Source organism: Protopterus annectens, chromosome 3.part0 (genome assembly GCF_019279795.1).
Source record: "Protopterus annectens isolate FY-2018-M chromosome 3.part0, PAN1.0, whole genome shotgun sequence".
NCBI lineage: Eukaryota > Metazoa > Chordata > Ceratodontiformes > Protopteridae > Protopterus > Protopterus annectens.
In genome coordinates, this window is record NC_056731.1 from 176152782 (window position 1) to 176178033 (window position 25252).

Genomic DNA, 25252 nt, shown 5'->3' on the forward strand with positions numbered 1-25252 from the left:
ATCAGTTGTTTTTGAACTAAATACATTTTTTAACTATGTATTATTTTACATAGACAAAACTTTATATAAAATTATGAATTATGTGAATATACATATACAATATAACAAAAAATGTATAAATAAAATATTAGGAAAATTTTATTTGATGTATATAAATTTCATGTTTAAAATTCAACATTTTGGTACTTGGTGCTTTAAATGTTTAAACGCTGATTAATTAGTTTATTAATTGGTTTGCAGTGTTTGGTGGGGAGTATTTAAATATGGATTGTATTTTCGGTTAGTTGTTCTGATTAAGTCATTTTAACATGATGAAAGCGCTTAACATAATTAATTCTGGAGGATTTTATTTTTTTATTGTATTAAAAAACAGTATCTACGGTTCCCTTGGTGCTTTTTTTTTTTTTGGTTTACGATTTATTTTGCACCATCACACCTATTTTTTTGGTTTTAGCCATAGTCCTCCTGTGTTTGCCTGTACTTCTGAGAAGTATATGCCGAACAGTAGGGGTCCCAGGACCGAACCTTGCGGGACACCACTTGTGATTGGTTTAGAGTCGGACCTGGAGCCCGCTATTCTTACCGTGTGAGTTCTGTGTGTAAGTCAGTTGGCAACCCATCTCGTGACGTAGGGGTTTATGTCCAGGCTGGTGAGTTTTTCTGTAATACCCGAGTGGGGAATGGTGTCGAAAGCCTTGGCGAGGTCAAGGTAGGCTGTGTGAACCACCTTTCTCTTGTCTATGGGAGTCGACTGTGCACACACACTCACACACGCATATACACACACACATATATATATATAAATAAATACATTTTGTCTGTAGAAGTGACATTATCTACTTTTGTAAATATGCAGCCACCTGTGTCATAGGCATGTATGAAATAGCACACGGGTGTGAAGCTGAGGTCTTCATAAGGCTAGGTGTCATACATATTTTCCTGATAATTTTGGTAAAAAATCTCAAGCTTTTTAGGTATATAGTCATGTACTGTACTGGTTAAGACCACAATGCAGCCACAAAGCTGTTTAGATATTTTCTAGTCACATCATAACAGCCACATATAATGTGTTCTTGCTGTCCTAATCAAAGATCAGAATCCAATCCATGTTACATTGGTATGACATCTAAACTAGAAACAGCATGTGTTTCTCAAAATGTGATGTCTGTCAATGTTAATATTAGAGTCAGGGAAAAAAAAGTTTTGGCAAGGCAAAAAGGACATACAGGTATTCAAGATAAAAGCAGTTTTCTTCACCTTTAAAACAGAAAATGCATGCTTTGTGTATTTACTTAGTTTGTTTGTTAATCGGGATAAAAATGGACCATTTTCCAGCTCAGCCCACGGGTACATATTCGGTACAGTAAATAATGATAAAGATCTTAAATTGACAGCATTTAGAACATGAATTTATGAAACTGCGACATTTTGCAGTATTGGTTAGAAGTACAAAGAATAATTGAAATCAACCACATTTGCAACTTTAATTTGGAGTGAAAAAGGAGAGGGGGTTGATGTAGTTAGTCTAGGAATAAATACATCATGAAAACCAAAATCACTATATGTGCAATTATATACAGTAGGTGTAGCTATGTCGGCAGTGTTTTTCATCTTCTGGAAAGTACAGAAGAATAATCTTAATCCATTACAGAAATGTGACCGCTCTGTTGGTAGGATCATATCTAAGTTACAATAGTTATTAGAAATTCGCATACTGTAACATTTCCAAAACTTTGTTTCATGCAAAAGCTTAGCTGTAAGGTTTTGCAGGGTAAAAATGTTAAGGCTGCCATATATCGGACCTAATAATATATATATATCTGTGTAGAAAGGAGGTTTAAGCCTTTTAAAATATGACAGAAAAAGTGAGGTTCTGTGATGGTGTTCAATCAAAATTCAGGCGATACCTATGCCATTGCATTTGGACCAAGGAGCTCAGCCAGATGAAGTTTTGTAGTTTCATGTCTTTGTATCATTCTTTGAAAGTTTCATTAGGCTATTTCAAGTCAGTTTGGGTAAACAGCCTTATATAGACAAGGACAAAAACCGCTAGAATAGTCCGTGATATGGTTACAAGTTTTTGTAGGTACCAGCTACCAGAAACTGTCACTGTACATGTCAACAAGCTTTGTAGTGAATGAATTAAGTGCTGTACTCTAAAGTTAGTAAGCATTTACTGAATAGATACTGACAGCATGTATACAGGATGATTATTATGATGTGTATTTAACTTAGTATAGTAGTTGCTTGTTATCCCAGATGTGGGCTGTGGTTTATCGGGGCAGTTAACTTTGCATTGCACAGGATGAGTTAATTAATGTAGTATTAGTAACATGTCATCTTAGTCTTCAAAATTCTCTACTGGTTGGGTATTAACCATCATTTAATGGGCATTACAGAGTTTTCCCATGCAGTATAATGATACAGGGTGGCAGAGTAGCTTAGTGGTAAGAACACTTGAGTCTGCAATTTGATTCTTGGATGGGGTGCCTTTTGTGTAGAAATTGTACCTCTTCCCTCTGTCCATGTAAGTTTTCATTGGGTGCCTTGTTTTCCACTACACTCAAAGGGTATGCTGTAGGTGCATTGATGATACCTAAAGTGTTGTGTGTGTGTGTGTGTGTGTGTGTGTGTGTGTGTGTGTGTGTGTGTGTGTGTGTGTGTGTGTGTATCCTGTGTTGGATTGACACCCTGTTCAGGATTTGCCTCATTTCCTTGCATCGACCTGAGTGCTGGTATTGGCTTTAACATCCCTTTGGTCCCAAAAATAGATTAACTGGATAATTAGAAAATTAATTAATATGTATTGGAGCCCATACATAAATTTAGTTCAACATGCTGTTGGTCAAAAAAGCACAAGCAAGCCTTCAGGGGTAGAGTTTTCCTAATTCTTGAAGCCTTCACAGTGTATGAAGGTTATACATTTGTGATTCTTCATCTGTTGGGTATTATGAAAGAAATGTTAGTAAGTTTTGTTTAAGCACATTTTTCTCGGAAAGTTTGCTAAAACATTTTTTTCAAAGCTGTTTCTCAGTTTGCCAGAACATGGCAGAATTTGCTGAGTTTTTTTTTTTTTCATCTGTCTTTGTGCTCAATTAATTTGTGGGAGATGTGGGTGGGTGAAATTTTGCTCATTTCCTGGGAGATTGCTTTTTAATATGTTATTTTGTCCACAGTGGTGCTCTGAAAATCAGAAAACTTACCAAAGCACATTTTACCCCCTCTGTCTGAGAATGAAGGCTGCCCCAAGGGGGAGGGACAACAGGAGATGGAACCTATTGTCAGGCGAAAGGGAACTGCACAGCCTAGCTCTGGTACAGCATTATAGTCAGCGCTTCACTTGAATTGTTACACTTTAAGTCCACTCATTGCAAACATGGTATGCAAACCACTGAATGGTGTGAAGACAGTACTGACCCATACAGCAGGTAGCAGGCCTTATCTGCACTGGGAAGCACTGCTCAGTGCATCCCAGCACATCATGTCCCTATAATCCTACTGCATTATTTTGTACTGCAGGTAAGTACAATAACAGATCAGTCTGCATTCCATCCATTTGATGGGTGAGCTGGCTGTAACCACTCACCCCCCCCCCCCAGCTCCTCCAGTGCACAAATAACTAATTGATCCTTTGTTGGTTTGGTCATAAACTGGACTTTGTCCTTTTGTGTCATGGAAATAGTTTGGAGATGATTATGTGTAGAATGGATGGAGAGAGGTAGCCTAACCAAAACATTCTTGTACTTTAAACAAGTACTTTGCAGTATAGTGGAAAAGTGAAATAATTGTAGCTGTCAGCAAGTTCTGTGGGTAATGATGTTGGTGCATAGAATAAGCATTTAATGCCATACTGCATGCTGTAGAGAGTAACTGTAAATCTGAGGAGGCGCTTCAGAAAGAAATAAAATAAGTAAGAAGAAAACGCTAAGGCAAAAGAGCAGACAGTTTCAGATTGGTTAGTCAAGTAACTTTATTAGACAAATGATGATATCTTAATTGTCTTTGTATGCCAGCATCTTCTGTGCATCTATTCCAAAAAGGCAACAAGGCTTACAACCAAGTCAGATGGAGCAGAGGTGAAGAATGCACAGACACACATGCTCGTGTGTGGGGGGGGTGGTATTAAATATTGCACATACACACATTGTACAGATCACGAAGAAAACTGCAAATAGCTAAATCCTGCAGAGCTTTTTTTTCATGAAATCCCATTTATCTGTGTTTTGCTTACTCTGCATTGATTTCCCAAGCAGCGACTAGAAATGTTCCCATAATATATGGCTTTGATATTCAAGATTAGTGTAAGTTCCCAGGCATCTCACCCAGGATCAGAAAATGTATGGTTCTTACTAAGGGGCCCAGCAGAGATCATTGTGGGATATAATTAGTTTTGCATTTATAAATACATATGTGAGAAAGTTCAACTTTGAGGGGTTTTTATTAAAACAAAAAATATTTCTTTCTTTTCTTCCTGCTATGATGTTTGCGTGAAATGCATTTATTCATCCATCGGTTTACTTTTTATCTGCACATCACTGCTTTAGCCAAGTTTTGCCAAAGCCAATAAGGCTAAATGAACTAAATAGGCTCCAGACCCATGCTTTTTCAAATTGTTTTATTTCTGCTTTTTGTTTTTTAAATAATGTGTTAAACCTGAATATCACTTGAAAGCTTTATAAGAAATATTCTTATAACTTAAAAGCACAGGGATTGCTTTGACAGCAGTTTTCAGTAGTAACACCACTAGAAGTAAAATATAATCCTGCTGTGAAGTCAGTTAATAAAGCCCCTAGTTTTTATCATTGCTGTCCAGCCATGAAAGCAGATTTTTGACAGTGGGCCAGTTAGCTTCATAAGAAGGAAATATAATGATACAACCTAGTTGAAAAAATGCCGGTTTGCTGTCATTTGTTAACACAGCATTCAAGTAACCCATCCTAGATTAGTAAATGTAAATGCTTCATGGCAGATCATCAACAGTAGGTCTTGCTTAAAAGATAGAAAGACAGAGTGTGTGTTCATAACATTTATATTAGTGCTGTCGAACTGAAGTTAACTGGGACAAGGTAGGTGAGAGATGGATCTACTACATGCCAACACATTGGGCTAATGAACCTGCCCTCCTGCAGGATCCATGGTAACACCTATTTCTAGGTCCGCACTGTGATGGAAGTTTAGTATTCGATACAGTTTGCAGTTCTGGGGTGTGGTATTTCCATTTCTAGCTGACCTTGTCCCAGTAATGTACATTTTGTTAGAAGTGAGTTTGAGAATATGAAAAAAAACTGTTGAAAGTATAATCATGTAACAAATGCTGCATGGGGATCATGTGACTGCACTAAACTTGAGCAGTTTACTCCCATAATTTTCCCCTATAGCATATACTCCTTCTTCAAGCTGTTCTTTCACTGCTGTAAACATTCACACTGGTGTTATTTTTGTGAAATGTTTCAATTTTCCTTTTTATATAAATATATAAAATTCTTGCCAAGTTGTTTATTCATACCTGAGGATTTGGGCAAAAGTATGGAATAGGAGAAAACTTGTGTTCAGGTTGTGTGAATATAAATAACAGAATGGCCCTTCTTTGTTTTACAGGCTTACACCAAATTGACAAGCTTGATGAGTCTAACACTGACAAAGCTGTTTGCCAAGCAAACATCTTATTTTCAGTGGGGTCATAAAGGGGGTGTGGCTCTTGACGTTACTATTTAAAGCTGTGCCAGTACCATATCTGGAACTTCAGTGGACTGTCTCATAGGTGGTTACTAGGCTAATGGTCCTAGGGCTTTTGCAAGCCGAGCCATGTAGAAACCCAGGTACCCTTATTGACCATAGTTAGACGGTCATTGTTAGAGCGAGTCTGTGATCAGCACCGACTGCCCCTCTCCATGAAGAACATAGGTACCATCCCCATGTGGGGTGACGCTTATGCCCCTAGCACCCTCTCTCCGTATTGGCTGATTCACTTTCCTGGTCACAGAGCAGACTGGCACCCACATTTGGGCTCCCCTTTGATTCATCGGCCTCTGTCAGGGGTCACTAGTGTATATAATACCACCCTACAAAATCATGGAGATATCTTGGGGTCTCTTGACATCACCCTGTTAATTGGGGAAGGCAACAGTTATTGTTACTTATTTGGTTATTGGTCGCTTTGACCAAGAAGGCGTGGTATATACCACTTGGGATCAGTTACAGGCCAAAGTGGGCAGAGTAATGCTGACTGGCAACAAGAGAAGGTGATGTTATGTGGTGATATTTCTTCATATTGTTTATTCAGATGAGGTTTTGTTGTGGCATGTATTACCTTATGTGAGTTAATAAATAGCCACACTGGGAAATTATGTATTTCTTGACTCAGTATGGGGTGAAGAGTCCCTTAAAACCATACCTCTGCAAATGGAAGTAAGTCAGCTAAGCAAGAGAAAGTGTGTGCTGCATGTCTCATGTCTGTTTCAGAAGAAAAGGAATCCACTTTGGAATCAAGGATAGTTCACTGAACACCTCCTGTTCAACAGCTGAAATAGCAGGAAAGGAAAAAATGTAGTGGAGAGTGGAAATAAAGCTGGTCAATGCTGGTAGTTACTGCTAAGAAGTTGGAGAAGAAACACAAGAATGAAACGAGCAAGTGATGCCAGAAGAGTAAGCACCTGTAAGCAGTGTAAATGAAACCTGAGCCATTGATTTATGCATAGTGAGTATTATATGGAGATTGTAAGAGACAGTGTCTTTGGGGGGGTAGTCTTATGCTGTAAAAGTAAGTGGTGGACTGAGCAGCAGCAAGCAGGAAAGAAAGAGTGAGAGAAGAGAGGTTGCAGCAACTATCACTGACTTAGTGGGAGAGGTAGTGATTTGCAGCGTTTTAGTCTGTGTAGGCTTCCAGTGTAGTAGAATATGACCTTCCTTCAAGAATATATTGGGAGAATCAGAAGAAAAGACTTTATTGTGCCCTTTTTTATAAGGGTACATTTAGCGAGTATGGAAAGGGACCTAGAATGTAATAGTCCCATGAACAGCAGCATAGTTGGCAGTGACTGATTTGTTGTAAGAGTTGAATGCTGGGGAATCACCCTTTCTTAGTCCTGTTCATGTAACACAGGAGATCTCAAAAAGCATGATAGCAGTAGATGTTTGATACTGTGGAGAACGAACTTGTGGGGGGATGGTGATTTTAGAGAATGCCTAGTTGGGACAGGAGATGAATTGCAGTGAAATGGTAGATGGGCTGGGGAGGCAGCTATGCTGACATCTGATTTTTAGGGTTATAATAGATGATCTAGCACAGGCTTGTAAGATGCCTAAAGGCAAGTGAGTTGCCATACATAAGTCGACATCATCAGTACTGAGTGTTATGACTGGATTACAAATGCTTTATATAAGAAGAACTGAGATGATGTCTGGAATTTAGTAAGATTATTCATTCAGTATGGCACATAAAGCTGTTGAAAAAGCTAAAAGACATGGAGTAAGGTCAAAACGGATATGGTGAGTTACAAACGAATTAACAGAAAACCTACAGAGAGTCATTTTGAAGAATGTGGGTTCATATGGTAACCTTTGACTTGTAAAATATCTCTGAGAACAGTACAGGGCCTAATGTTTCAAGCTCAACATTGGGAGGACATGCTGGTTGAAAAATCAAGTCTCTCTACAGGGAGCATTACAGTGGAGCAGCAGTCTTAAATGAAAGGGAGGAGTTTCATAATGACTGGATACAACTGTGTCCCAGTCATAACGGTAGTAGTCAAAGGTACTGTGCAAAAGGCAGTGTCTTGCATTTAGGAGAGATTGATTCCATGATGTACGTATATGTTAGACAGGAATGAGAGATCATTATTGGAGTATAGGATGAGAAGGTAGACAGGAATGAGAGACCATTATATCTAAGCTGTTCCGTTCCAGCCATTGTAGAAGTGTGGTGCTCATGGAGAGCTGTGTGTTCAGTTGTATTATCTGGGCATTGTTTTTGCAGAGCAAGAAATTGGTCATTTTATATTCGAGATGTCCCTGGTAAGGCCTCCATTTGTGCTCGTTATGTAGTTGTGGAGGCTATACCTGAAATCGATTAGAGAGTGGTGCAAAGCTATCTTTAACTAATAACTAATGTATAATATATAATCCTGTAAAAATAAACAAGCGGATAAAAAATAAGAAAAAAGGAGAGAAAAATGGTCATGATATGGGTTCATAAGACCTGATAGGTTGTCAGCCTTGGAATGCAGGACAGTGGTGAGTGGAGGGACATCAGTGGCTGATGGAATGCAAGATCTTCAAAGCAAAGCTAAAATGTGTTACAGAGTAAGTTGTGTAACCTTGGGAGTAATCAAGAAACATTTTAAGCATTCATAGAGGGACAAAATATTAACAGATCTGCAAACACAACACCCAGAAACCTTACAGTCTTTATAAATATGAAAAAAGTGTGAAGCAAATTGACTGCAACATATGCTGTAATTGTCCATCTTGAAGGTGAAGATACCAGTATTATAACTGCATAATACAGCAGAAGAAAGCCACATGTTTAAATAGCCAGTATGCAAAGCTGCACAAAAACAGTTTTTCAGTAAAATGAAGAAAAAAAGGGAAATGTAAAAGTTCTAGCGTCTATAGTTTCTTTCAGTAAAAATGCAGCAAAGATGTGAAGAAACTGTACAAAACTTGTATCTACTTTTTATATAAAAGTGCAATAGAGCTATGAAATGTGAGACTGTTTCAGAAAGGGGGGGCACACACAAATGTGTGTGTGTGTGTGTGTGTATATATATATATATATATATATATATATATATATACACACACACACTATATATATATATATATATATATATATATACACACACACACACACACACACACACACACACACACACACACACACACACACATTAACAGAGCTTGGAGGTCCCTTGACTATTACTTCCTGTCACATGCTGTGTTACCTTATTTAGGTTGGAACAGTCTCATATAATCTAAGCAACTTTGTTTTGGGGAAGTTAATTGGATTTAAAATGTTGGTACAGTAGGAATTCAGAGGCCAGTGCTTCATTATCTAACGCAGTCCAAAACTACTGTGCTTGCTGAATACCTCACTGTCTTGACTCATTCCATAACACCCCTCTGAAGTTTCTTCAAGTAAAGCGACTATTTATTTGAAAAACACCACAACAGTTGATCCATCATTCATTGTGTTCATCTCAGGAGTATTTGGACTTTAACGAGCCTGGAAGTAAGAAATAAAGCCTTTTACATGGGTTGACCATCCGGATTATGGTAAAGTTAAAAAAAAAATGTTTGTATGAATGCTTTAAATTAACTCCTAAAAAAGTTTACAGAGCACAGGAGAAAAACAGAGGACAGTTTCAAAAGTTTGTGACTGGTTATTTATTAAGTCATCTAATTTCATTAATTTCATTGCATAACTAAGCACGCAGAAATATGTAGGTGAGTGAATGTCAGATTATGACTTTAAGCTGTTTGGAGAGCATATAATAAGGAAGCAAGCACTCTGTACTTGCCCAAGGATATGAAATTCTGGTTAATGGTGTTGAGGAAGTGGGTAGAATTAGTGGATTTTACCTAGCCAACAAGGCACAACTGCGCAGGAGAGATTTACCTAGCAATGTACATTGACATAAGTGAACCCATTAGGGGCAAACTGAACCACCACACCAGGTTCCACAGGCAAAAGAGGAACCTCTGATTCCTTTACATACTAGGTTGCTGAGGTTAAATATTTCTGGTGTAATCATGTCGGTCATGTACAGTCCAAATGACCACAGCAATGTAGTGGAAGCAAAATCAAAATTAAGTAACTATCAAAGGTAATGCCACTGTAGTGGTGGGTTAATTTTAGACAGCAACCGTTCCAGACTACCATGAAGCCTATAACCTATCCTGGAGGAGAGAAAGGAAACTATTACTACGAGACAGAAGTAACAGATCAGGAGTAAGTGTTGTTAAGTCCATTGTAGTTAAGGCCATAGGAGGGATGCATTTTCAGATGTCATTGGCTAGAATTCACTTGCACTAGGGACAAGGAGTTGAGAGGAAAAAGCAGGTAGCAGTGTTTTGTAGCATTCTTGGAGATTTGTTAATAGGAAGTGATTCTGATGATACATTGCCTTTGCATGCAGACAGGCATTGAGACATTTGTATGGGTAGATCAGCAGGGGGTCAGCGCAATCAGTGCCCACACCTCCAGCAGAGGCTGGTGATATGACTATTTCAGAGGAAAAGCTAGGCAGTATTAACAAGCGTCAGTCTGAGTTGTAGCAGTCAAAAGCTGTTTGACTTGCATTCGAAGGGCTACTTCAGGAGAAGAGAGAGATAGAAGTGTCAAGTCTGAATCTGAGCCACAGTTGTCAGAAGATGTTTGACTCCCTTAGAAAGGGGAACGGGAGGATAACAAAGAAAGAGTTGAGACAGGCACAGCTTTCAGCTCTAACCTTACCATAACCAATGAGGCTTCTGACTCAAAAGCAGTGGAAGTCTGTTGTGGCAGTGGATTCTTTTACAGAGTGTGAACTACTGAAGAGTTAACATTGGAGAAGTGAGACAGTAGCTGATAGTCCCAAGAGCCTGCACTCAGTTTCTGGCCGTAGCCCAGGCTTTTCATTTCTCAGGACATACATGCATAAAACACAACAGTAGGATGCTTGTGCATAATTTATATTGGCAGAGTGCTGGAAAAGAAGTAAGATGCTACTACAAGGCTTGAGCAGCACCAGAAAGTTTGTTTTCTAGTGGTGGCCAGCTAGAGACCAATGGGTCACATGCAGCTGTCCATCTTCCTAATGGAGTCCCTTTGCCTGTGCCACCTAGATATAAAATATTCAAATAAACAGATGTTTGGATAATGGTACGTGTCTGCCATCTAGTGGTTTTGCTCCACAGTCGCAGCATAAAACTTACTGTGAGGATTTGTTTAGCATTAATGAATTAGAAAGGCACATTGTATGGCAAAACCATATACACTAGGGACTTTTATGCAGCATTTTACAGTGTACAGTGCTCTTCTTCCTTCATGTACCATATCTGGTGAAATGTTTTATTAAGATAAAATATTCTTCTCTTTCTGTAAACTAATTTGTGTGGTTTCCGTTTCCTTTGCTTCCATTTACTGTTTTCACAAGCAGCACAGTTTACCCATCCCTGCATCATTGACATTTTATACGTGAATTATAATTTTTTATTGATTTTCAAGTACAGAGATTTTCTGGTCATGACGTGACTCTTGCTTAAGCCACTTGTCGAATCCAGTTGTTGATAGGGATATCACCAGTCCTCTCGCCTCTTTCATCTTTTGCTTCCTAATGAGATATTCTTTACTTAGTCCACCACTCTAACAGTCACGATAAGTTGTTTTGGATTTGTTTTACTTCTCATTGAGCAATTCTGTAATAATCACTTCATTATTTTACATTTTTTTGGTCATTTTAAGATATGCTAGTGAGGTTTGAGCAGGAGTAGGGTGACTACCATAGTTTACACCCTCAAGCTATTATTAGGGGATCTGTGCTTCCCACTGACATGGAAGGGCTGGATGTCAGTGCTCTAAATCACTGCGCCTGCAGGCCATTAAGCCTATTCCAGTGGGACTTGCGTCAGTTTGTTTCCTTGCACTGAGTGTCCCCACTATGAAGGAGAGATCTTTCTGGAGGACATCCACATATTAATTACAGCAGGATTGCACCCTTGTCCTATCAACATCAAGTTTGCCTTACTCCCCCCCCTCCGATTGGGACCCTATGGCATCCATCCTTTTCTCTCCCCGTCTGTGAAACTACATGGCAGTCCCCTCCCCCAGTCAGCAATTTGCATTATGTTGGATACAAGCTATGGAGATATTTCTTTGAGGTCCTAACCGCACCTCCTGCTTACTGGCATGAGCACCTCTATCACCACAGGGGCTTGCTATACCCCCCAATACACAAACACACACCAACACACAAGGACTGCCATCACTAGCTTGGGAGCACAAAGATAATGTATGCCCCCCCTCCCAATTACGGCCTTTGGTGTTGTGCAGACCTTCACTTGCATTGGACCATCTGCCCACTGGGAAATCACCAATCCTTCCTTATCGGTTGGTTGTAAGCTGTTCAGTTCTCACCCTACCCTGCCCTAGCTGGCTCTTGTGTTATTTGAGTGTGGTTTGTCTGGGTTACACTCGGGGCTCTATCTATCTGCACCACAGAGCCGAGCAGTATTACCCAAAGATTGCTGAGGCAGAAGACAAAGTCAGAGCTTCTTGCTGCCTTTGCCTGTTATTTAGGAGCCTTTACAGTGACTTGTTATGGACATTGTGAGACATCTTAGTATCTCAAGCACTACAAGTAAGATGTATATCTTAGTAGTGACTGTGCTACTAAGTAGCCTAAAGTGGCCATTGTGTTTTCTGTTGAGGAGGAAATCATGTCAAATGTTTTGTTACAGATTTTCAGCAAGGTGTTTTTCCATGGGAAATGCTGGCAAGTGGCGGCTGCCAATTTCTTATGGAAGTATTTTGGGGTGAAACGGCTAGAGACCCCTCCCATCCACAACCAGATGGTCATGAATAGGTTCAACTGTATTATTAAGACAATGCTGTGAGGATTTGTAGAAGATTAAGTAGGAGTGATACAAGTACGTATCCCATCTCCTCTCTGCATGCAGAGATGCATCTCGAGTACTCTCCCCCCCCCCCATTTGAGCTACTTTACGGCCAAAGGGCAATGGGTCTCACACAGTGAGAGGGACCATTGATTTAATTTTTGGTGAGTGAGCTAGTGAATGTGATTCCTACAAGGAGTCTGTTGTGGCATATGTCCTGTGTTTCAGACCTAGGCTTAGATGAACCCATGGGTTGGCTCAGAAGAACTTAGGAGCAGCAGAAAATGTGGTATGATAGGACATTTAGAGCCCAAGAATACTGTTGGGCAGGAGGCAGTTGCTCTTAATCTTCAACACAATAACCTGAGGGCAGAATGGGATGGCTCCTTCAGTACTGTGAGAAAAGTAAGTGATTTTAACTCTGTGGTGAAGTTTCAGGTAGGAGGACACGTCTGCCATTTTAATGTGATGAAACACTACCATGATGGAAAGAAACTGCACTCAATATCTGTAATAAGTTACAAGAGTAAATAGAGTGGGCGTTGTGGTAGACCTTCTCCCTGAGGCCTGGTTTGACATCTCGGTGCATGAGATAGTGCTTTCAGAGAAGCCATCCCTTAGCCAGGCCCAGAAAACTACAGCTTTGGAGATATGTTCATACTACAAGAATTTGAGGCCATGTTTATTGCTAAGCCTAACTGATGGAGCATCATGTAGATAAATGAATCAAATTTCTAATGAAACTGGTTCCTTAAAGGATGCCTGAGTAAGTCAAGCACAGCATGTGTGAGGAACTGCAGAAGATGTTCGATTCGAAGGTAGTTAGTGAATCTAGCAGTCACTGGTCATAATTGTTAGTGCTGGTGCCAAGTAAAGGTAGGAGCAACAGATTCTGTGTACAACATAGGAAAATGTATAGTCTCACAGAGTCTGCTGCTTACCCCATTTTTAGGACAGCAGGTGCCTTAGAGCATGAGAGGGGGCAAATATTTGACTACTGTTAAGGTAAGGGTTACTTTCATTCACTATTGAAACCAACAGCAAGGGAGGGGGGGTCAGCTTTTTTTTTTTATCCTTTTTGGGTTATGTGAATTAACAACAATGTATTTGTGATGAAATGTACTTCAGCAGATTTCCAGAGGCCAGTAGATCACAGTCTGGGAGGAGGTGGAGACTATGCTCTTGCTTACAGTGATAATATTGCAGGGTACATTAGGTCTTGGTAGGTACATTTTCAGTATGTTAAGGATGTGCTGAGCAAATTGTAAATAGCAGAGTTAGCTAGAAAGGCAAAAAAAGTTAGGTGAGATCAGCATACGAAGTGTATCTTGATTTGGGGTGGCTGATGGCAAAAGCCAGCAAGAACTTGTCAAGTTGAAGGCTATTCAGCCATGGCCTTACACCTGTTACCAAAAAAGCAGGTAAGAGCATTTCTTGAGACAGTGGGGTATTATTATAACTTTGTCTTTCACTGTAGCACAATAACCACTCTTCTTTCAGATCTTACCAAGCTGAAGGCTGTTCGGCCATGGCCTTACCCCTGTTACCAAAAAAAAAAGCAGGTAAGAGCATTTCTTGGGACAGTGGGGTATTATTATAACTTTGTCTTTCACTGTAGCACAATAACCACTCCTCTTTCGAATCTTACCAAGCTGAAGGCTGTTTGGCCATGGCCTTACCCCTGTTACCAAAAAAGCAGGTAAGAGCATTCCTTGGGATGGTGGGGTATTATTGAAACTCTGTCTCTCACTGTAGCACAACAGCCATCCTTTTTCAGATCTTACTGAAAAGGCAAACCATACATGATTATTTGTGCATTTGCTTGTAAGCTTGAATGCTTGTGAGCTGGCATTCTTAAAGCTCAAGGCGGCCCTGAGTGGACCTCCTGCAATAGCTTGTCCTGCAGTCAATAATTAGGACTCCTCAAAGGGAAAGGAGCATCCAGTAGAATATCTTAATGATGGACTTTATTTAGCCAAGAGCAGAATTATATGCAGCTGTGGAAAACAAATATTTGGTAATAGTTTGGGCTGTCCAAAGTTTTAGTTCTACCTGTATGATGGAAAATGCGCAAGGATTATAGATTACTCACCCTCAAAGTGGTTTCAGAGTGAGTGGACAAAACAGTATGCTTCTCAGATGGTGTTTGGGATTGCTGCTCTACAATATGACAGTCCAGGACAGGAGAGGTCAGTAATGCAAATCCAGATGATCTGTCAAGGCTGCGGAATGAGTAGTGTAACCAAATGAATATACCTTCAACCCAAGCTGTGTTTCTTTGGGGGAGATGATTAAAACTCATTTGAGATCTAGAAAAGGGGTAGAAGTAAGAAAAGGTCTACAAAAGCTGAATTTTTTCAGTAAAAGCTGTACATAACATGTACTTATTTCAGGAAAAGATGCAGTGTGGAAAAACGTGCAAAGCCGGTGTTGTTATTTTTTTTCTTTTAAAGAGCAGCAGCATTCTGGAAAAGGAAACGGAGAGAGACAGAGGACACACACTCACACACACACTGATAGTTCTTGTTACAAGCTATGTTACTTTATGTGGGTGTTAGACCTTTCTTGGTTATGATAGCATTTTTACTTTATATTAAAGGATTGACCTGGCAGGAAGTAAAATGTCTGGACATCTATACTTAATGCAAAAGGAGGTATGTCTAAAAGAACTGTACTAACTGAAAACATTACAGTATTGACTCATTTCATGTCACTCCTGTTTTTTTTTTTCTTTGTCTTCAAAAATCATGTTTTGGATTCTAGTTATATAGCTTCAGGTGGTGATGGGCCACAAATGGTATGCTGAAAATCTGAGCTCAAAATGTTAAGTTTTGGCAGTGTTACAGGCATCTGTTCAAAGAAGTATTGGAAAGCATTTTAGTTGTTTTATCAGTTTTATAGAGGAGCCATTAATTTTGCATATAATTCCTGTAACAAAAGCCCTTTTTGATAGACTTCTTTCATTTTCCCATTAGAGATACATGGAAACTGACTGCAGTCTTATTCCATTACAAATCAGTTAATGGTAAGAAAATGGCTGCCAGTGAGATTTTGAAGGCTGTGAAGATGGGATCAATGAATGAATGTGAGGTTTAGGCAGTTTTCCCTAATTTTCTTCTTTGCTTGGAACACATTTGATGCATAGGTAACTAACAATCTGACTGGTCAGTTTTTCCCTGCCTGTTTTAGTCCACTCACTAATAAAAGTGTCACTGCATTTTGCACAGTTTGCAGGTAAAGAGCATTGCAATAGTACAGCAATGAAGAGACCAAAGTATGGGTGACCTTTGAGATGGTCTCTGATGGAATGGGATGCTTTATTTGGGCAATATTCTTCAGGTGAAACAAACATGACTTAATAGCTGTCACTTGGCCCTGCAGTAGAAATTCAGCATCTATTGTTTTGCTCATATGGTGGACTAGAAACATGAACTTCAAAGTGTTAGCCTCAAAGAGAAGAGACTTAAGGTGCTATGTCAGTGCTGTTGCCTCCATGCATAGATTTAAGAAAAAAGTTGACACAGTGAACACGCATGTTTAAAGGTGGCTACATTTGGCCGCCTGCTGATGAAACATGGACAGTTTCTGTGTTATTTTGTGTCAGGATGCTGTGTATTTTTTGTGATTTATCATCTTGTCAAGCTGAAATTTTGAACCTAGTTTGACTACTGTGGTTTACTGTGACTCATTACCAGATGTATGAATGCTGTCTGCTGTTGGGAGTTGCTTGGTTTGGCATTTTCCAGCTTGGCACATCCAGTTGCAACTTGCTGCATTATATCATTTTGCTGTCATTGCATTCTTCAATGGAAGTTCTACATATGGTTTGCAATTCTTATCCTAGATATGTAGCCTCAGAGTTCTTAAAATTTTACATTGTTAATTTTCTAGCCTGTCTAAAACTGCTTTCCACAGACTTTGAGATTGGGTATGGTCCTACTGCCTGTGTTCAGAATTTGTTAAACTTTGTCAGTCTTGCCAGACTAGGTGGAGATGTCTTTCAGACTTCCAGGCTACATACAATGGCTATAAAAAGTGTATACACAGCTGTTAAAATGACGGGTTTTTATGATATAGAAAAATGAGACCACAAGAAATCATTTCAAAACTTTTCCCACCTTTAATGTGACCTGTAACCTATACAATTCAGTTGAAAAACAAACATCTATTAGGAGAAAAAATATAAAAAATAAAAAACATACAATAAGCTGGTTGCATAAGTGTGTACACCATTAAACTAATAGTTTGTTGAAGCACCTTTTGATTTAATTACATCCTTCAGTCTTCTTAGGTAGGAGTCTGTCAGCATGGCACATCTTGACTTGGCAATATTTGCCCACTCTTGCAAAAGAGCTCCGAATCTGTCCAATTCTGAGGGCATCTCTTGTGCACAGCCCTCTTCAGGTCACCCACAGATTTTCTATTGGATTTAGGTCTGGGCTCTGGCTGGGCCATTCCAAAACTTTAATTTTCTTCTGGTGAATCCATTCTTTTGTTGATTTGGATGTATGCTTGGGGTCATCGTCATGTTGAAAGGTAAAATTCCTCTTCATCTTCAGCTTTCTAGCAGACGCCTGAAGGCTTTGAGCCAAAAGTGACTGGTATTTGGAACTGTTCATAATTCCCTCCACCTTGACTAAAGCCCCAGTCCAGCTGAAGAAAAGCAACCCCAAAGCATGATACTGCCACCACCATGCTTCACCGTGAGGATGGTGTTCTTTTGGTGATGCGAAGTGTTGTTTTTGCTCCAAATTTACCTTTTGGAATTGTGGCCAAAAACTTCAACCTTGGTCTCATCAGACCATAACACAGTTTCTCACATGCTTTTGGGGGACTGCATGTATTGTTTTCCAAATTTTTGCTGGGCCTGGATGTTTTTCTCTGTAAGAAAATGCTTCTGTCTTGCAGCCCTACCACATAGTCCAGACATATGGAGAATACGGGAGATTGTTGTCGCATGTAGTACACAACCAGTACTTGCCAGAAATTCCTGCAGCTTCTTCAGTTTTACTGTAGGTCTCTTGGCAGCCTCCCTGACCAGTTTTCATCTTGTCTTTTCATCAAATTTAGAGGGACGTCCAGTTCCTTGCAACGTCACCGTTGTCCCATATTTTCTCCACTTTTTGATGACTGTCTTCACTGTGTTCCATGGTAAATCAAATGTTGTGGAAATTTTTTTGTACCTTTCTCCTGACTGATACCTTTCAACAATGAGATCCCTTTGATGCTTTGTAAGCTGTCTGCAAACCATGACTTTTGCTGTAGCAGGCAACTGAGTAAATGTCAGGAAAATTCTACTAGGACAGCTGAACTTTATTTGAGGTTAATCAGAGTCTCTTTAATTGATGGCAAGTGTGTACTCAAGAAGACTGAATGCTGTAATTAAATCAAAAGGTACTTCAATAAAGTATTAGTTTAAGGGTGTGCACACTTAAGCAACCAGCTTAGTGTACGTTTTTTTATTTTTTATATTTTTTCCCCTAACAGATTTGTTTGTTTTTCAATTGAATTGTACAGGTTGTAGATCACATTAAAGGTAGGAAAAGTTTTAAAATGATTTATTGTTGTGTCATTTTTTTATATCACAAAAACCTGGCATTTTAACAGGGATTTGTACACTTTTTATATCCACTGTATGTGGAGTGATTTTGTCAACCTCTAGTAACTATCACTGATTGACTATATTAGCCATTGTCCATGTGTATGTTTGAATGTGTTATATTTTGATTTAATGTTTGCTTTGACTTGCTGGTCTTTGAACTTTTACTGTTTTTTTTCCAAGTGGTGTGACATATTGTCATTTTTTATTCAAGAACATGGTCATAATTTGGGTTCTGGAACCTTTTCTGTCTTGTCCCAGCTTATCCTGGAATTTTATTGAATAATCTGGGCATACCTTTTTGAGACATTATTTGTACTCTTCATCTTCAAGTCAGCCGTCAAAGGCTGATTAGTTTATCAAATTTCAGCTGCTCTCATTCTGTTTTTTTTTCTTTCTTGTTATTGTTTATTTTAATGTTAATTGTTAATTAATGCAAGCACACTAAGAATAATTTCATAATGGTACCTTAACACTGCATAATTTTTACAATATTTGTTATACTTTTTTGTATTATACACATAATGTCTGATGTAGCTTAAATTATTGTAAAACTGAAGATGAAGCTGACTGTTCCTCATCCAGAGGGTAGGATTCAAATAGCTTGGGCTACAGCAACGCTGATGTAAATACAAAAATGGTCCACAGATATCCTTTGAGTATTAATAGGTTAGGTCTTTGTTCCTTAGTAAAGGACAGCTGTAATCACACCCCCTCTGAAGTTATATCTTTCATTGGAAGCATGCACGCTAGGGTTACCACCTGTCCCACTTTTTGAGGGACAGTCCCTCTCTGCGCAGTTGTGTCCTTACCAAAAATATTAAAAACGGCAAATGTCCTGCGATTGTAGGGCATAATTATGTCCCATATTTTATGTATTAGTTGCATAAAATAGTTATTTCTGTATCTAAAATACGTAAATGTTACAAGAAACAGAATAAGTAACTAAACTGCTACAAGAATAAGCTTTCATTTAGGCATAAAAGTAAAGTTCTATCCTTTGTACTGACCATGGGTATGTGTCGGCCTGTAAAATCTGATGTGTGTCCCGAAAATGTCCTACTTTGGCCATTTGAAAAGGTGGCAACTCTAATGCACGCTGTAAATAACAAGGGGCCAAGAATATAACCATGTAGTAAATAAAAACCACAATGGCCACCGGTCCAAAAGAATCGCAGTTTAATAAAAATTAGTTTAATAGTAATATTAATACTAATTTTTATTAGAAATAGTAGGCTGTGGTGGTGCAGTGGTTAGTGTTGTCGCCTCACAGCAAGAGGTTCTCCTGTTCGATTCTTGGCTGGAGTGCCTTCTGTGTGGAGTCTGCATGTCCTCCTCGCGGTCGAGTGACATTTAAAGACATGCAGGTAGGTGCATGGGTGAATGGGTGTGCCTTCTTTGAAGGCTGGCACCGTAAAAATCCACTGCCACTCATTAGGGGACTGGAGTTCCGCTGTGGAGACCCCTAACCAGGAAAAGCCGAAAGACACTTTTAGTTTGGTAAGTAAAGGTACTATGCCTCGTAGTAAATGTACAGTTTATAAACAGTTGGTTTCCTCTTTTTCATTTATTAATAATGTTAGGTTTGTGTCTAATGGCACATATACATGTAGCACTGAGGGAGTCGTATGTGCTTTTAGGTGCACCTGTAACTTATATTATATTGGGGAAACATCAAGTCGTTTAAAGGTGCGCTTGCAAGAACATGTAAGGGATATAAAAAAATTAAAAATTGATAGTCCTTTGGGTGGGCATTTTTTATCCCTGCATAATTCTAACCCTGAAGATTTACAAGGTTGTGTTTCGGAAAAGGTTGAGGTAGGCATAGGGGAGTGTGTAAGTGTAAAAGACAAACTTTTTAAAAAAAAACTCTTTTCATCTTGAAATACAGCACTTTAGAGCCCTTAGGGCTCAATAAGGAATGTAATTGGAGGTATGTAATTTAGTGGTAGCAATTTAATAATTGTTTAATTGTGATATTTGTAGCTATTTAAGCTTTTTTGTAAGTAATGCATTTTACTCTTGGAAGGCTTTTTTGCCAAGGCGCTAAGTTTTATTAAATTGTGATTCTTTTGGACCTGTGGCCATTGTGGTTTTGTTTACTTCTTCATTTTGGTGTGTTGTATATAACCATGTAGTCTAAAAGTATTTTTTTCTGTTACTTTGGAACGCAGCAAACCATTCGTATCTGTAGATATTTTTCTCACAAGGCCTAATAAGCAGCATTCATATTTTCTTACTGCTTTCGTGTTAACTGCATTTTCTTCAGTCATCTGTTTGAAGCTGGTGGTTTTCGTGTAGTAAAAGAGGTTAACATTTATTGGCCTATTCACTATTTTTACAAGAGAATTGCTCGTCTCAGTTTGCAAAACTGAACACAATTGTTGGTGGCTATGGAGTAAACTACCATACAGGGTAGCCTTCCCGGCTTTTCAGGCCTGATAAGTTTATCCCTTTAAATGCTAGGACCCGACACTTTTTGATGTTACTTTAAGCTCTTAGCTTTTAGTTCTTTTGAGTCAAAACTGGCAGACCGGTGTTCCTTTCCTGATTTACTAAATAAAAATGCCAAATTGTGTGGTATGCACTTAGTTTAATTACTGCTGCATTAGTTTTTGCTTTCTCTCTTTTAAGATAAATGTAATGCTATCTGTAGACAAGAGATTAACTGTCTAGAATTACAAGCCTCAGACCTAACTTCTTATGTTTTCTGTTTTACAGGTAGAAAACTGAGAGAGAAGGCCTTCTACTTTGTGAATGGTAAAGTGTTTTGCGAGGAGGATTTCCTGGTGAGTTTATCCTCATGTTCTTTTGTTTAGAGTTTGGGTTTATAGCCGTAAGAAGCAGTAGTAACAATGAAACTTGCATGTTATCCCAATAGTAATATCACGAAAGATGTTGTATGGGGTGGTACACGTTATGAGATTTTGTGTCACAGCAGGTTTGTGTGATGTAGTACACTGTCAGAGAACCAAGCTTGAGCAGTTTAACTAAGAAGCATTAATTGATAGTGCACTGACAGATGAAACATAATAATATGTTTTGTTTTATTATCATCTGTTTAGCCCTTAGTTCTAAACTTCCTACAGCCAGAATGCCGATGAACATGTTCTAAGATCAGGGATTTGTTGTATTACTTTAAACTGATGAATCTGGTAGTGCATAGCACAGTGGGTCAGATCTTTGTGGAAGAGTTCAAGATTTAATCATGTTGCCCCAGTACTGTGGATCCTGCCCTGATTGCCATTTGAATGATGCATCTCTTTTTTGGGCCCCTTACAACAGTTATCCCCAAATCAGGTTGACCCAAATCATACTTCAACTTTGAGTCATCTGTACAGCTGTAAAGATCCCTTTTCTGTAAAGGAAAAATGCAGATAGCCAAACATATCTCATTAAACATGTTTACTGATAACTAGCCTCTCCCAGGCCAGGATTTCTTGATTCCATAAGGCTAGCCTCAGCTTCTCCAGGGAGACTCTCTGGTGGCAAGATCTATCCACACACTCCAACCAAAGGATAAATGTCTATGGCACACTTGATTTTCTTCTTGACAGATTTGCTTCCAGGATGCTAGTCTGATCCTGTTATGGACAGTTATGGAGCATTTTGCTTAGGTAATGACATTATGTTTGGGGTTTCTTTATTTACAAAAGTAATGTCTTCAGCAGTGTTCTACATTATAAGAGTAGTCATCCATTTGGAAATAAACAAAATGTTCCCCATGGACAGCTTATTGGGTAGGTAAAAACATCTTTGACCACATCATGGTAGATCAATCAGTGATCAGAGAATGAGAGGTTGCTGGAGCATGATTATTCAAAGCAAGTTGTTGAAAAGGAAGCAAAAGTTGTGGAGGAAACAGTATGAAATGGTAAGCTTAGCCCAGTGTTATTGAATAGCATAGCTGATAGGCCTGTTTCTGCTCAAGCTGGTCAGCAGTCTAGGATGTGTTCTATATTACAAACCAGAAACCAGAGTGGCAGGGGGTGGAGTTAGGCACAATTGCAGGAGCTTGTTATCTGACCTAAATGTGTGGTCAAATGTTGTAAAACTACATTTATGTATGAAAGGGATAAGAAGTTAAAAGAAATTTTGAAATCATCTCCTGTTGGTAGGAAAGACTTATGAGGTATGTTTAAATATCAGTGCTGTACATATTTTAGTTTTATTAAGGAAGAAAAGTTTTTCCAGTGTCCAGAAACTTTGAAAAGGAATTTCTCAGTGGAAGGGATGATTAAGACAGCAAGGGGGCTGATTTGTGTTGCTGTCTGCAAATATTTAATATTTTCTTTATGAAAACCAGAGACTTGCATGCCATCACATCTGTGTGATATTAAAAAGGTAATAATAACAGTGCTTTAGCAAATTATGCAAGGGAAGATGCCACTATAGCAGGATTTTGTTTTTTATGTATTGCAGATAGCCAGAACATTCGAGGTGGGGATTTCAAAAATGAATTATTGTGCTGAATTAAAGTGCAAGTGAAACAAAATGGCTTGAATGACATGGTATCACTGAAAATATACTTACATGGAAAAAAATCCTTAATTATGTTTTTTACAGTGTTTTTCATTGTGCTTAGCAATATGAAAAGTTTCATTATGCATGACCATGCAATAAGTGTTTGTTTATTTTATTTATAATTGCAAACAGAGTAGTTATGTTTAAATCGTGTTTTAATGCGTTGCCATTCTAAATTAAATGTTCAGCCATGATCAGGTGACATGGAGGTTATTTTAAATAGTTTGAGAGTTGAATGGTTCTATTTTGTTAATTTCCCAGATGAAGAACACTGTTTCACAGTGTCTGAAAGCTAGTTTATTATTTATACTATAGGCTTAATATTTTAATAAACAACATTTAATTGTAGCTGAAGGTGTGTCTGTATTGGCTGCTGTTCCTGCTCTGGCTGAGTTTTTTTTTCTGACTGTGGAGCAGTGTTTCTTCTGAGTAGCTATTCACAGTGGCATCATGTATTTGGTTTAGAATATTTATATTTTAATACACCTGGAAGCAACTAGCTGCTCAGCGTTTTCCTTTGCATCAGCAATTTTTTAAATGTTCTGCCTTGGAGGATTAGGAATTTACAGAGACTGTTTGCTTCCCCACTAAAACTCGAAGCCATGCCTACATACACTGTGGTTCATAGGTAGTTACCAGGTGTGCAGTCCAGGAGACCATTGATGAGCCTAGCCCACTTTCCCAGTTATCTCAAAGCAGTGTCTGGATAAAGAAAAACTCCACCTTAGAACTCAAAAATTGTTTTTTTTTTTTATTGTTTCTTTGTTTTCTGATCTATTTTAATTCCTCAAAATCACTGCAAGTGCCTCTTTTACAATTTTAAAGTGTTTCCCACAAAATGGCAGCTGATGGGGCCTGCCATGGTAATGTAATCTTGTTTTCTTGCTTTCATTTCTTCTTCCCAGAATACATTTCAATGCCTCTTTGTATGAGTTGTGCTACACATAAGGAACTAGTGTTGTTTTCTCATGCCATTAAGATAAAATGGCAGGAGAGTGTGAAGCATTTTCATCTAAAACACCTTCTGTAACAGAGCTGCTTCTATGTTTTCTTGACTGAACTTCATTTATTTGTCTGTCAGAGCTTGTTCTATGCTATAAATAGCTGTTGGCTACTTCCAACAAATAAAAGTAGTTAAATAACAGGCTTTTTGTAAACGGATTATTTTGTAGTTCTAAAGGAACTGAAAGACTGTCCCCCACACTGTGATCCTGAGTGTGAAAAACTGTCACTCAGTGAATGATCCTTGCTATATAATGTACGATCATCAGTTACTGTTAAGGAAAGGACTCCAAAGTAAGTCTGTCTGCCATTTCCCAATGCCTTCAGTGGCTGGCAAGTTTTTTTTTCCTCATGAATGATGCAGAATTAAAAAGTGCTTTACTAGCTCCTTAATTATTCCTGTCTTGTCCTTTTTTCTGTTTGTTTATTTATACTTTATTAACTGGGTAAGTGAACTGGTCTTGCTTGGGACCCTTTTCAGCCACAACATGGGCTACAATGACAAAGACAATAACAAGTAAGAAATGCACTTAGCAACACAAAGGAAAAAAATCCTTAAAGACATTTGACAACAATTGCATGTTTAAGACACAGCCAAGGTGTGACATTTGTAAACAGAGAAAATAACATGGGCCTCAGTACTGATGCTTTTAGCACAGCAGTACTAACTAATCAGAGATTAGTTTTATATTATTATATCAGTATTGTACAAAGTAATTGTGTAAAAGTGCCACAAAGTGTTATTCTTATTATATTATTGATGCAAAAAAGTGCTAATAAGAGAAGACATCTGTACAAGTGTGGAGGCTGTTCAGTTCTAGCCCTTCCTATTTGTCCCTGGTGTCCTTCTTGTATGCTTTAACCACGCATGCACATTATTGATGTGTATGTCTGTCTGTCTGTGTCTGTATGCTAGCAATGCATTATGTAAAGGCACATTGAGTTGTTAGATTACACATATGTAATTTGTATGCATCTATGTATGTTAGGCTACTTACTCTACAAGTGGCAGTGAGACTGGCTTATCCATGTAAGAGCCATCTGTATTTATTAAGCAACAGAAATTAGCAAAGAAGGCAGGGGATATTGAAGGAAGGCAGGCAAGAAATAATTTCTATGCTGAAGTATGACAGACTAAGTGATTGCATGTGCAATACATCACTGAAAAACAGAAGGAAATGATTGTGCATAGCAGAGGCCTTCTGAGGTGAAGATAGAAAAACATTTGGGATTTTCTCTTCTGATATCCCCATCTTGGCAAATTTATGAATTTTACCTCACTTTTGCATTGCGGGGCAACTCCTGGTAGATGTTGTGTTACATGATTTAATTAATTCATTGTAATGACACTCAGACCCAGGATTACTCTTTTTTTTTCAGCTGCTGCAGTTAAAATCTCAGTCCCATTTTTAATTGTGAAGAAAAGTTCCCACAGATGATCTCAGTAGTTGAAATCAAAATGATGTTCATGATACTAATCAAGAAAATTATCAACAAAATTAAGAAAATGGAATTTTTTTCCCCCAAAGGGAA

General features: G+C 38.6%; 1 protein-coding gene across 4 annotated transcripts in view; it reads left to right on the plus strand.

Annotated features, from left to right (window-relative positions):
• The window catches only part of LIMD1 (LIM domain containing 1), a 516411-nt gene that overhangs the window by 222216 nt on the left and 268943 nt on the right, over nt 1-25252 (plus strand). For 3 of the 4 annotated variants that reach the window (XM_044064671.1, XM_044064672.1, XM_044064673.1), the window contains one exon: nt 20915-20982. In XM_044064671.1, coding sequence (XP_043920606.1) covers nt 20915-20982 — 68 coding nt within the window. Of the gene's footprint in view, nt 1-20914; nt 20983-22615; nt 22693-25252 lie in introns of those variants that run through there. The other variant, XM_044064675.1, reaches the window with a different exon arrangement.